This window comes from Microtus oregoni, unplaced genomic scaffold (assembly GCF_018167655.1).
Source record: "Microtus oregoni isolate MIOR12 unplaced genomic scaffold, Mior012 000020F_ref0000438, whole genome shotgun sequence".
NCBI lineage: Eukaryota > Metazoa > Chordata > Mammalia > Rodentia > Cricetidae > Microtus > Microtus oregoni.
This window is the reverse complement of record NW_024543079.1, coordinates 14,167,485-14,180,181: the sequence shown is the minus strand read 5'-3', so window position 1 is coordinate 14,180,181 and position 12,697 is coordinate 14,167,485. Positions and strand designations below refer to the sequence as shown.

At 47.4% G+C, this 12,697-nt stretch overlaps 1 protein-coding gene across 1 annotated transcript in view; it reads right to left on the bottom strand.

The window, feature by feature from the left end:
- The window catches only part of Gss (glutathione synthetase), a 34,968-nt gene that overhangs the window by 11,115 nt on the left and 11,156 nt on the right, over positions 1-12,697 (bottom strand). The window contains exons 3-6 of the mRNA XM_041670276.1: positions 6,558-6,703; positions 3,688-3,763; positions 3,272-3,411; positions 2,478-2,594 (exon numbers count right to left, since the gene is read on the bottom strand). Of these exons, the coding sequence (XP_041526210.1) occupies positions 2,478-2,594; positions 3,272-3,411; positions 3,688-3,763; positions 6,558-6,703 (479 nt within the window). The remainder of the gene's footprint in view (positions 1-2,477; positions 2,595-3,271; positions 3,412-3,687; positions 3,764-6,557; positions 6,704-12,697) is intronic.

Genomic DNA, 12,697 nt, shown 5'->3' with positions numbered 1-12,697 from the left:
AGGTGTTTGGGGTGAGTGGGCAGGGTGGCACCTGGCCCAGGATGGCTCACCTCCAAGAAGAGGCAAAGGAGGAAGTTAAAATGGAATTTCAAACTCTGGCCAATTAAGCCAGCCTTTCCACTTGGCAGGCAATGGGAGCCAGGTTCAGAAAACACATTCTCCCTCCTTCGATTCTGAGAAATGCGGACTGAGCGGACTTGGAAAGCTGTCGGTTGAGGAAGGTGACCTGGAAATAGCACGCTGGCCAGGAGAGAGGGCCCAGCAATCTCAGTCCCGGCTCTGCCAGTGACTTGTGGTGTCCTTGAGCAGGGCTGCTAACTCTTTCCCTGAGTCTTGATTGTCTCCTCTATGAAACAGAAGTGTTAATATCAATAACCATCCTTCTGCTCATTCTAACTCTGGGCCCTGTATTTTACTGTTGTTTCTTAAAGACTTAATTCTAGTTATGCATGCTTAACTGTGTGGTTGTATGCCATGTGCATGCAGGTGCCCTCAGAGGCCAGACGAGGCCACCTGGACATAGGTGGCATAAGCAACCCCATGTGCTGGGAGTCAAACTCAGGTCCACTGGAAGATCAGGAAGCACTCTTAGCCTCTGAGCATCTCTCCAGCCCTAGGCCCTGTGTTTTGAAAGCATGTGTTTAACTGAAGTCACAATTTTACAGAATGTTATAAGCAACCCATATTGAACCCAGGTCCTTTGCAAGAGCAATAAATGCTTTTAACTGCTAAACCAACTCTCCAGCCCCACTGAAATCATAATTTTATAATCAGGACAGGTGGTACATGTATACAACTCCCTACTTTGGAGGCTAGAGCAGAGAATTGTCCTGAGTTCAAGGCCCACGTAGGCTATGTAACAAAACCCTGTCTCCAAAAAGCAAGCGAGGCTGGGGATGTAGCTGGGAGGCAGAGCACTATCCTGGCACACACAGGCCCTAGATTCGATCCTCAGCCTGACAAAAAAGTTTTTAAAAAGGTAAACAAAATTATAATTTAATTCTCAGATTTCTTTTCTTAAAAAGATTTCTTCTGAGGCAGAGTCTAGTCTCTATTCCTGGTATGACTGGCCCTGAACTAAAAGGCCTTCTCCTATTTCAGCTTCCTGAATACTGAAATTACAGGTGTGTTTTATTTTTTGAGAGAGAATCTTGAGTTGGCTAGTCTGGAACTTGCTATGTAGACCAAGCTGGCCTTGAACTCATAGAGACTCACCTGCCTCTCCCTTCTAAGTGCTGAGATTAAAGATATATATCACCATGCCCAGCTCAAGAAAAAAAAAATCTCAGAAAAGACATGCCAAGGTCACGTGCTCGCTCCGCAGACGAGGCTTACCCACTCTCACAGTGGGCAAAGCCAGTACCTGCTCAGGGCCACAGAGCCCTATTCCACCAGTGCCTCACTCTGGGGCATGACTTTCTCCCCACATTCCTCTTGGCCTGGCCAGAGACTCCCTTTGCAGTGTTTGTCACTGGCAGTTTCTCAGGTGACCATCTCCTGACTTCACCTTCTTAAAATGGAACCTGGCCAAGGATCTACTCGACATCCTGTTTGTCTTCCTTGTAAACGCTCAGAACTTGATGGAACCGAGAGAGACTGAGCAAGCCCAGAAGGGCTCGCTTGCAAGCAGCAGTACCATTACATATGTGGGTTCCAGGAGTTTATCACCGGGTTCTACTACCGACTCACCATCTGACTTCGAGCAAGTCACTGTACTTCTCTGAACCTCAGTTTCCTGGTCTGTAGAACAGGGAAGAGGAACAGTACCCTCAGAGCACTCGTTCTGGGGGCTCAGTGGGACCCCGGGTGTAAACACTCAGCAGGGGGACTGTGCTCACAGCATAGCAGCTAGCAGCGGCCTCTCAACTATCTGGAAGTCACTTACCCAGCATCTTCACACATCTGGAACATGGTTGAGAAACAGGAAGAAAGCAAAGAAAACACTTCTAAGCAGTTAAAATGGACACCATAAAATTCCCAGATCAAAACTGACCTCATCAAAGAGGTCCTCACGCTTTTTACGCACGATTAGAACAACCAGGATCCCTGTTTTCCCCCAAACCACGGCAAGTGGGGAGGCAGAGGGAGAGCAGCAGAGGATCCCTACGGCAAGCACACTGAGAGCGGTGAGATGTGAGCACAGTGGTGAAGAAGCCAGCATTACAGAGATAATGGATGGGAACTGAAGCCAGCAGCACGGGCGCCTCCCAACCCTCGGTGGCACCCCTGCTTTACAGCGATCACCGTCCATCATCACAATGACCCCCCACTCCACAAGGAGACAGCAAGTTACAGTCAGCATCTCTTATTTTAGATGGAAACCCAGAACTCCACTAAAATATTTTTGGCACTTAAATGTGTAGGTTTCTATTCCTAGGAACACCCTTTTGTCCCCTACTGACGTCCAGCAAAGGAGTAGCTGCCCCACCATGACTGCTGACTCTAAAGGACACTGCTGCCACTTTTCCACATCTTACTTAGCTGAGCCATAGAGCTCCCAGGCTTTGGCGATCCCCAGGGCCAGGCCCTTGCTGGGATTATTGGAGAGGATCTTGGCAGCTTCTTTGGTCTTTTTCAGGACGTTGAGAACATGTCTGTTGGAAGAAAGATGGCTGCTCAGTAATTTAGCAGACCAGCACACCATTCTACCTGTGACCTTGCAGACACCTGTAGGAGCATTACTCTGAAAATCAGCCAAGTGATTAAAGGCTCTTTGCCGCCATTCCTGGAGGACCCGCTATCGCTGGGATGTGCTGAGCTGTCCTTACCTGGATGGACATGCCCAGAGGAGCCCTGAGACCCTGTGTGGCCACTCCACCCCAACTCAGCTTCTAAGGGAGGAGTCCCTCACCTTGGGCTCCCAGGTGCCACATGGCATCCTGAGGCAGACCATATAAACTTGTAGTGACCTAGAGCACCCTGTGGCTAAGAAACCATTACTATGGCCTACCCCTCAGATGGAAGCTTCTCGAACCCCTCTGCTTTGGGTTCAGAGCTGCTCTCAGGCCTCAGATATGTCAGGCCTCTCGAAGGCATCATTCTCTGAGCCTGGAGTGTTAATTTGCAGTGAGGGAGGGGCAGGGCTAAAATGCCATGAGCACTCCTCTTTCTCTGGCACACACAAAGATCTGATTTCAAGTAGGAAATTGTTCTGAGGAGAAGATGGTACCCAGGAAGGTAGTCCCAGAAGGAGACCCTTGGCTTAGCCAGTGACCAGAGGTCCATTGAGCTCTTCCCCACAGCGTGCTCCACAGCTGCCCTAGGAACCTACCGGTGCACAGCAGGAGTCCGGGAGGCCAGGCCCCCAAAGCTGGCAGAGATGGTGTTGATTTCAATCTGTTTCAGGGCTTTGGATCCATCCGCACTGCACTGGAACATGTAATCTGAGCGATTCAGGCCCAGGAACACAGTCTGTGGAGAAACTGAAGGCTGAGGATACTGGCCCAGGGCTGACTTAGGGGTCTAGCCACATTGCACTCTGTAGAGCTAAGGAGGACTGCCTAATACTCCCATGCCCAGAAGGCCCACTCTGTCTTCCTGGACTGGCCTCTGGTATGTAGGCCCAATAGAGACCAGTCCAAGGTAGATTCCTACGAGAAGAGGCTGAGGCCAATTCTCTTAAGAAAACAAAAACAAAACAGTGGAGATAGAAGAGACAAGGTCCAGATGAAGGCTAGGAGTGCTTACCTGGGCAACGCCCTCTTTCAGGACTTGCTTGTAGATGTCAAAGAGACGGGCAGTATAGTCGTCCTTTCTGATGGTGCTGGGGAAGGAAAGACCATTTTTCAGGCTACACAGACCTGCAGGCCGTGAGTCCCACCCCTACCCACCGACTACTAGATACTTTCTGGTTTTGAATACCCATTCCAACCCAGCAGAAAATAGTGCCCAATAATCTACTCTAGAGCTAGATGACCTGGGTTCAAATCTAAGCTCCACCAGGCAATCTCAGGGAATCCTATCCGCTCTCTGTGTCTTAGTTTGCTCAACTGTGACAGGAAAAGAAAACAGCTGCTTAGAAAATAGCCTTGTGGGGGAGAGGACATGACACGATATGGTTTTTAAAAATTCACACATCATGAATAACTGATAAGTGTTCTGGCTGACCTCATGTTAACTCTCCAGAGCTTCCCCTGTACTCTGGTCACCTCCCAGAGAAGTCTCCCCTCCTCCATGACAGTGCCCAGGGCAGTTTGCTGTGTGATGTGGGTTTTTCAGGCCAGAGTACATATCCTGGTTTACTGCGTAGGTTGATCCTCACGTGACGCCATTTCCTTGAAGAAGCCTCGCTACCCGTGCCAGATCCCTTATCTAGGTTCTCCCACAGCACTGCGGATGGCTCCTTGACAGAGCTGATCAGACATGCAATGTTCACTTATTAGATGACAACCAATGGCATCCCTCCTGTTGGGCTACAGATCTACAGGAGAGGCTCGATCTAAGTGGGCTCATCGTCTTAGCCTAGTGTGCTGCGGTGGCGGTGACACGTGCCAGGGGCTCATCCAGTATGGTTTTCTGGAGCCTTAGGAAGAAGCACAGCCAGGAGGAGTCTACGAGTCATTAACATCCATTGCTGCGTCTCAAGACTCAGGGCAAAGTCTGTCCCCGGCCAAGCCAGGCTTGTAGGCTGACCTGGTTACAGAAATCTGCGGTGGAGCAGGGTGGGGTGGGCAAGTATAGCTGTCCTGAAGGCTCTTTAGGAGGACGACTTCTTTCACTGGGGCCCCCATGGAAAGTAGGACACATTTCTCTTCTCTGAAGAGGAGATGCCTTTCCAGCCAAGGCTATTTTTCTCTCTTAGAGGCTAGCTGTGATGGTGGTGGTGGGGACGGAGGTGGTGGTGTGTGTGTCTGTACAGAAAGGAGCAGGTCTCCCACATAATCACATTGTCAGGTCTAAATGGGCTAACCCAGGCTGCTTGCAGTGAGCACAAAGCAAGCCCGTCCAGAGAAGGAAGGTGGCGGCAGGGTTCACATATCACGACCCACTGGGTTGTTGGCTCCAAGGCAACGGTTTCCACACTCCCTATGACAATTGCTCCTCCTCACATTCAGCCTGTCCCCAAAGAGGACGTCTGAGAAAGAGTTGGTCTCTAACAAAACAATCTAGCTCTCCATTGAAAACTTAATCATAGCCGGGTGGTGGTGGCGCACGCCTTTAATCCCAGCACTTGGGAGGCAGAGGCAGGAGGATCTCTGTGAGTTCGAGGCCAGCCTGGTCTACAAAGGGAGTTCCAGGACAGGCTCCAAAGCTACAGAGAAACCCTGTCTCGAAAAAAAAAAAAAACCTTAATCATAAATACATAATTAGATACATATAGCAATGTATAAAATGTTTATGTATACATTTAATTCTAAAATAAGCAATTTATACTTAATTCCAAAATTAACCAAGAAACTTCACTTGCCTCAGGACCTGAAGTGGGGAGAAAAAGATCTAGCAAGAAGAGAAGAAGGAGTGACTACCTACTTGTATCTTGGGTATGGCTCAGTCTGCATTTTGTCCTACCCAAAGATATGAGGTTTTAGGTGACAAGAAAAGGTCATTAAAAACATTAATTGTGCTGGGCAGTGGTGGCGCACGCCTTTAATGCCAGCACTTGGGAGGCAGAGGCAGGCGGATCTCTGTGAGTTTGAGGCCAGCCTGGTCTACAAGAGCTAGTTCCAGGACAGGCTCCATAGCTACAGAAAACCTTGCCTCGAAAAACAAACAAAAACAAAACAAAAAAAAAAACATTAAACACATCCTTCTAAAGGAGAGATAAAGAAGGACCTTTGCTTAGAAGTTAAAGCCCAACAACCTTTCTTTTCTTCCAAACCAGGTCGTTTCCATAATTCCAAATGGAGACCTTTTCATCTTTGTTTTTGAGACAGGGTTTCTCTGTGTGACAGTCCTAGCTGTTCTAGAACTAGCTTTTGTAGACCAGGCTGGCCTCAAACTCACAGAGGTCCACCCGCTACTGCTTCCTGAGTGCTAGGATTAAAGGTGTGCACCACCACTGCCTGGCTAAAATGGAGACCTTTGAAAGACTTTATTTTATTTTATATATATGAATGTTTCACCCATGTGTGAAACTACACTTTGTCTAGCGCCCAAGGAGGCCAGAAGTGGGTGCTGGGTCCCTGAAACTAAACTTCTGGAAGGCTGTGAGCCACCAGGTGTATGCTGGGACCTGAACCCTGGTCATCTGCTACAGCAGCAAGTGCTCTTAACCACGGAGCCACCTCAGCCCTCCCTCCCCAATGGAGATTTTGTCATCAAAATCGGGGTGAGGGTTACTGATGACAGAATCACACCAACCGTAGGTCTCAGCCAACCTCATTTTTCAGATTAAGAAACCAAGTCTCGGAGAAGAAGGACTTTCCTTTTGCTTGTCATACAAAGAGCAGCAGAGCCGGGAAGGCAGCTCTCCTCACTCCTTTTCTACTTTTTATTTTCTGAGGGGTACCTGCTCCCCACTCTACCAAGTTAATGAACACAGTAATAAGTCTGGCTCCCCAATTTTCCCATTCCAAGCTTTTAGCATCTCTGGCCTCAGAGTTCTTAGCACTCAGTACCTAGACAGAGTTTGCTCCAGGAAGGCCGCGTTTTGGCTGACAGCATCCACCAGCATGTTGAAATCCATCTGCACAGCATAGGCCTGCTCCAGCAGAGCACTAGGGACGAGTGAGGGGAAGAGCGTGAACGGGGCGTAGGTCACCACCTGATCAATGAGAAAGTGGGGCAGAGGGAGGGCACTGTGAATGGGGTATCTTCTTGCAAAGTCAGGCCTATGGATAACTGAGCACACAATTGCTGAATGGCAGTTACTTCAGGACAATGTCGGGTCCATGCATTACTGAGCACACAATTGCAGATCGGCAGTTACTTCAGGAAGGGAAGGATGAGAAAAAAGCAGAAAAGGGTACAATGACAGCTTCTAGGTTCTGTGATGATTCTACAGGATTTTCTTTAAATGAGAGGCAAACAACAAAATAAAAACTCCCACAAAAATTAAGTACTTCCTGCATGCAAATCATTGTGCTGAATACTTAAAGGTCCCATCACGTAACTCTGTGCAGAAGGTACTACTGCCATCCAAACTTAGTACATAAAAGACTTGAGAGAGAAATTGTGCAATGGGCCTGAAATATATTCAGCTGCTGGTGTCTGGACTTGAGCCAGGATGGTTACTAAGCCACTCTGACATGCTCAAACGACATGCTCATCTATAACCATGCTCCCCTCCTATGCTCCTGCCCGGTATTTAAGGCAAGTCTATCCCCACATCAGGAACTCACACCCCAGGCCCCTGGCCTTCTGGCTGGGGTAGAGGGGAGAGCCTACTGGCAGGGCTGCTGAAGTGACTGTGGCCCCCTGAGTTGAGAGCACTAGTGCCATGCCCTTGTCCTGCTGCTAGAAATGACGACTCAGGTTAACAGGCTGGCATTGAGTTACACTCTGCGTTCTTTGGACTTTGACATAGTCATGAAATCAAAATGTCACTTGGGGCAGTTACTCTAAAAGACAAAAATGTCTTCTGAGATTTCTAACAGTAAATGGACTGGAACTTGGGAGATAATAAATAAACCCTGTGACTTGAATGATTTACCCTCTGAGTTAATATTAATTTGTCATTAATTAATAAGGTAGAAAGGGTTCATGGTGGTAGAAGTTTCATTAATATGCTTACTTAAAAAATTGCCTTGAACGAGATAATACAAACAAGCACACACTTTTTAAAAGAGCTCTAGCTCTTTTCCATCTTCCTCTCGGAGAGGCAGCTTTGCTTCTGCCTCTCTCCCCACTTCTCTGCTTCCCCCCTTCTCTGTCTCTTTCTCCTCTTCTCTCTCTCTCTCTCTCTCTCTCCCTCTCTCTCTCTGTCCCCCCTTCACCCTTCCTCCTCCATAACCTCCTGAATAAACATTCAACCTCACCCTGCAAAAAAATAAATAAATAAATAAATAAATAAAAATAAAAGAGCTCTAAATGGCTGGCCGGTGGTAGTGGTGGTGGGAGGCAGAGGTAGGCAGATCTCTGTGAATTTAAGGCCAGTTTGGTTTACATAATGAGATCCAGGACAATCAAGGATATGTAGAGAGACCCTGTCTCAAACAAACAAACAAACAAGCAAACAAACAGCTTAGGGTACGTGGTGAGAACTGTCTCAGCCCACTTGAGCCCGAGCCACTCAGTCCTCTTCCTAAGGACGAGGTGTATCTGTGTCAGTTCTCTTTATAGTGATAATTATGCTTTCAGACACATCATCTCCTTTACACATGTAGAAAGATCTGGTCTCAAAAACACAGGAGGGGCTGGAGAGATGGCTCAGAGGTTAAGAGCATTGCCTGCTCTTCCAAAGGTCCTGAGTTCAATTCCCAGCAACCACATGGTGGCTCACAACCATCTGTAATGGGGTCTGGTGCCCTCTTCTGGCCTGCAGGCATACACACAGAATATTGTATACATAATAAATAAATAAATATTTAAAAAAAAAACAAAACACAGGAGCAGGATTATGCGGCTCATGTGAAGGGTGACCTAACACCCAAAGCACATGTACAATGACAATAGGTTTTAAGACTCGGGCTCAGGAGACTGTTTCTCTCAACGAGTCCATCTAATCCAAAAATTTCCCAGAGGTTTTCTGCGAAGACTTCTCTCTATCCTGACCCCAGAACTCACTGTACCACTTGAACTTAGGATGAATAGCATATAGCTGTTCTCTGCCATCCACAGGCCAAAGGGTGAGACACACAGCCTCTCACTTTTTAGAGAAAACAACAGCACACACATGGCAGGACCACTCTGCTTTGTCTCCAGAGAAACAGCAGGAATGGTGAGATGATGGGGAGCAGCAACTGCATCTTACCCCAGGTTGGCCTCACTACAGGCTGGGGTGAGCGTGAGCTTCTCTCTCTCTCTCTTTAGTTATATTATTATTTAGTGTGTGTGTGTGTGTGTGTGTGTGTGTGTGTGTGTGTTCTATGGCATGCATGTGGAGATCAGAGGACAATTTCTGGGAATTCAGTCTTTCCTTCTACCACTAGGTCATGGAATCTAACTCAGGTCCTAACGCTGAGTGCCAAATGCCTTTACCCACTGAGCCATCTAGTGGCCCAGTCTGGAACTTCTGATCCTTCTGATTCCACTCCCCAAGTGCTGAGATTCCTAAGTGCTGCTACCACAGCCTCCCAATTTGATTTGGATAGATAAGCTAGCTAACTTTCCAATGTGGTTGCTGCTGTTGTTATTATTATCTGCATATGTGTGTGTATGGTGTATATACTTGCTTGTGTACGTGAATACCTGTGTACTGAGAGTTGTGTGCCTTCCACGACTAATCTCCACCAGATTTGACAGGACTGGCTAGCCAGCGAGCTTCAGCGATCGGCTTGTCTTCTAGTCCTGGGCTTCCAGGTGCCTACTACTGACTCAGGTGTGGATTCTGGGATCTGAACTCAGGTTCTCATGCCTGCTCAGCAGGTATTTCACAAATCCACCCATCTCCCCAGCCAGCCCTACTGTTTAACGCTGGTGTGGGGCTGGAGAGATGGCTCAGTGGTAAGAGCACCAGTTGCTCTTGCAAAGAACCTCAGTTCAACTCCCAGCACCCATATGGCAGCTCACAACCATGTGAGACTACAGTTCCAGGGGAGTGGAAGCCTCTTCTGTATGCACATACACTTGGGCACACACAGAGACCCATAAAATAGAAATAAATATTTTAAAATAAAAATGCTGGTAAATTAAAAAAGAGAGAGGAGGAAGACGACACTAACAAAAATGTAATGCCAGCTTGCCTCTGCAGGAACAGCAGCGGGAGAGGGGAGCCTTCCTCTACATGGAATATGCTTTTGAACAGTGCACCCAGCACGTGTTACCACTTCAAAAATGAACTCGTTTCTGAACCCTAAGATCTGGCTGCAGGAGCCCGATCTTCAGCCCGCATGTGACTGGTCTGCCGCGCTGATCTACATGATGGAGGTCACAGTCCCCTCTGCCCAGTATCAAAAGCCTCTTGGACGTCTGACTTCACTCACTGAAAAGCCCTGCCTAGAACACTTTCGGCCTCTCCCTACTTTTGGGCCCCCATCTTTCTTTTGCACCCTAATTTAACTAACCTTCCCCATTTTGCCTCTAATCAAAATGAGTCACTACTGCTACCAGGCATCCCAAAAGCATGGCCTCAGGAGCCGAACTCTAAGGGATCAGATTCTGACTCTGCCAGTCTTTCCACCAATGACCTCAGTCAAGTTACTTAACTTCTCTGAGCTGTGATTTCTTCATCTCTGCTGTGGCGAAGGTTAAATGAGTCAGCAGTTCCCGTGTTTGGAATAATGCCTGACGAGCAGCAAGAGTCAATAGTGACGGTTAATGTCACACTGCACGCTGCCTGCACCTCCTTAAGTTTATTCTCTGGCGCATTCTCCACCTAAGCCCTGGCTGACTCACCTAGTCTTCCATGTCAAGGTTGGGCTAGCATGGAGCAGGGTATGTATTAGAGCAGAGTCACACACATGCGTGTGTACATACACACACACACGGGGGAGGGTGTTGTTTTTCTCTCTTTTTAAAAACCATTATTTTATTTTAAGCGATTTATTTTTATTTCATGTTGGTGTTTTGCCTGCATGTATGTCTGTGTGAGTGTGTCCAATCCCTGGAACTGGAGTTACAAACAGTTGTGAGCTTCCATGTGGGCACTGGGAATTGAGTCCGGGTCAGCGCTCTTAGCTGCTGAATTATCGCTCCACTTCATCTTCCTCTTTTTTGGTTTTTCGAGACAGGGTTTCTCTGTGGTTTTGGAGCCTGTCCTGGAACTAGCTCTTGTAGACCAGGCTGGTCTCGAACTCACAGAGATCCGCCTGCCTCTGCCTCCCGAGTGCTGGGATTAAAGGCGTGCACCACCACCGCCTGGCATTCATCTTCCTCTTGATTAGGACTCTCACTGAGGAGGGCAGGGAGATGGCTTAGAGGAGAAACACAAAACAAACAATAACACAACTAGATTTAGTGGTGCGCGTGTGTAACCCTCGCACTCCTAGACAGACGGCAGGCAGAGACAGGAGAGCTGCTTGGGAGCTCCCAGGCCAGCCAGCTTGGGATATGCAGTACAGCAGCAGAAAGTGGAAAGAACTGTCCTCTGACCCACATATGCATACTATGGGACGTGAGTGCCTGCATTCACACAGACATACATACATACACACAAACACATACGCACATACAAATAACAAATTTTTAAGTAAGAAGAGCAAAATCTCTCTGAGTCAGGGCAGGTGGTACACATCTAAAATCTCAGGACTTAGAGGCTGAGGCAGGAGAATTGCGTAAGTTCCAAGCCTGTCTCAAACTATCCCCATTTCCCCAAAGAAAGAAGTCTCATTGAGGACTGTGCCTTTTGTAGGCCCCATTGAACCCCAGAAAGATTCAATATTAAACTTTCACAATTCCCACTTATTAAAGGAAGAAATAAAAACTTGAACAAGAAACCATTACATCTTGGATTCTGAAATTCATAAACCTGAATGAAGTTCCTGGACCAAGCAATACTATCTTCAAAACCAGTGGCTGACCTTCCATGGTATCAGCCAGCTCTCAGGAATGGCCATTCTCATGTATCTGAGCCTCAAGCAGGTACTTCCTGAGTGTAGACAATTCACCAGGTCCATATCTGAGCCACACAGAGACAGCAGCAGCAACAACAAAAGAATGTGACTAGGTTATAGAAAATAATGCTAGCACCTCTTCAGTAACCAGCATGTGTGGTGTTAACATAAATGGCAAAGAGAAAGAGAAAAAGAAAGGAGGGAAGGAAAGAGGAGGGAAGGAAGGAGGAGGGAAGGAGGAAGGAGGGAGGAGAGATAGAGGGAGGGAGGCAGGGAAAGACAAGAGAAAGGGAAAGAAGAAAAGAAGCAAAACACAAAAAGGCTGATCTAGTGCGTGCCTTGCATACAAAGAGGGAGGGGCTGGGTGTGGTGGTATCCAATAGTAAGCACTGCCACTCAGGAGGCCGAGGCAGGAGAATGGAGGGTTTGAGGCTGGCATAGACTCTACAGTGAGACCCCATCTCAAAACAAACAAAAATTTAGAGAGAAAATAAATATCTAGTTATTTACTTGCTATTCGGGAACACCCTGAAAGGGTAAGTAAGACACTAAGCATAGCTGCCTTTAGGAGAGGGAGGTGGGTAGACGGGGGCCGTGGAGGAGAGGGTTAACCGACTCTTGCAATCTTTGCATTTGGACACAGTAAAATGTTTTCTGAATGTATTATCTAGTTGCAAAATAAATAAACAGATATTTTTGCTTTTTAAAAATTATTTCTTTTATTTTATGTGCACTGGTATCTTTGCCTGCATGTGTGTCTATGTGAAGGTGTTGCAACTGTAGGAATTCCAATTATAGACCATGGTGAGCTGCCACGTGGGTGCTGGGAATTGAACCCAGGTCCTCTGGAAGAGCAGCCAGTGCTGAGCCATCTCTCCAGCTCCAGCTTGTTTTGTTTTAAGGACAGTGGTTTTTGCTTGGCTGCTATTGTTGTTTTGAGACACTATCTCAGTATGTGGTCAAACTGGTCTCAAAGGCCTGCTTTCAAGTGATCCTCCTGCTTCCTAAGTGTGACTGAGCCCAGTTAAAGTGTTTAGGCTTGGATACAGCAATTCTACATTTACATAGCAGTCCTGGAGAAACACAGACAGCTGCCCAAACACATG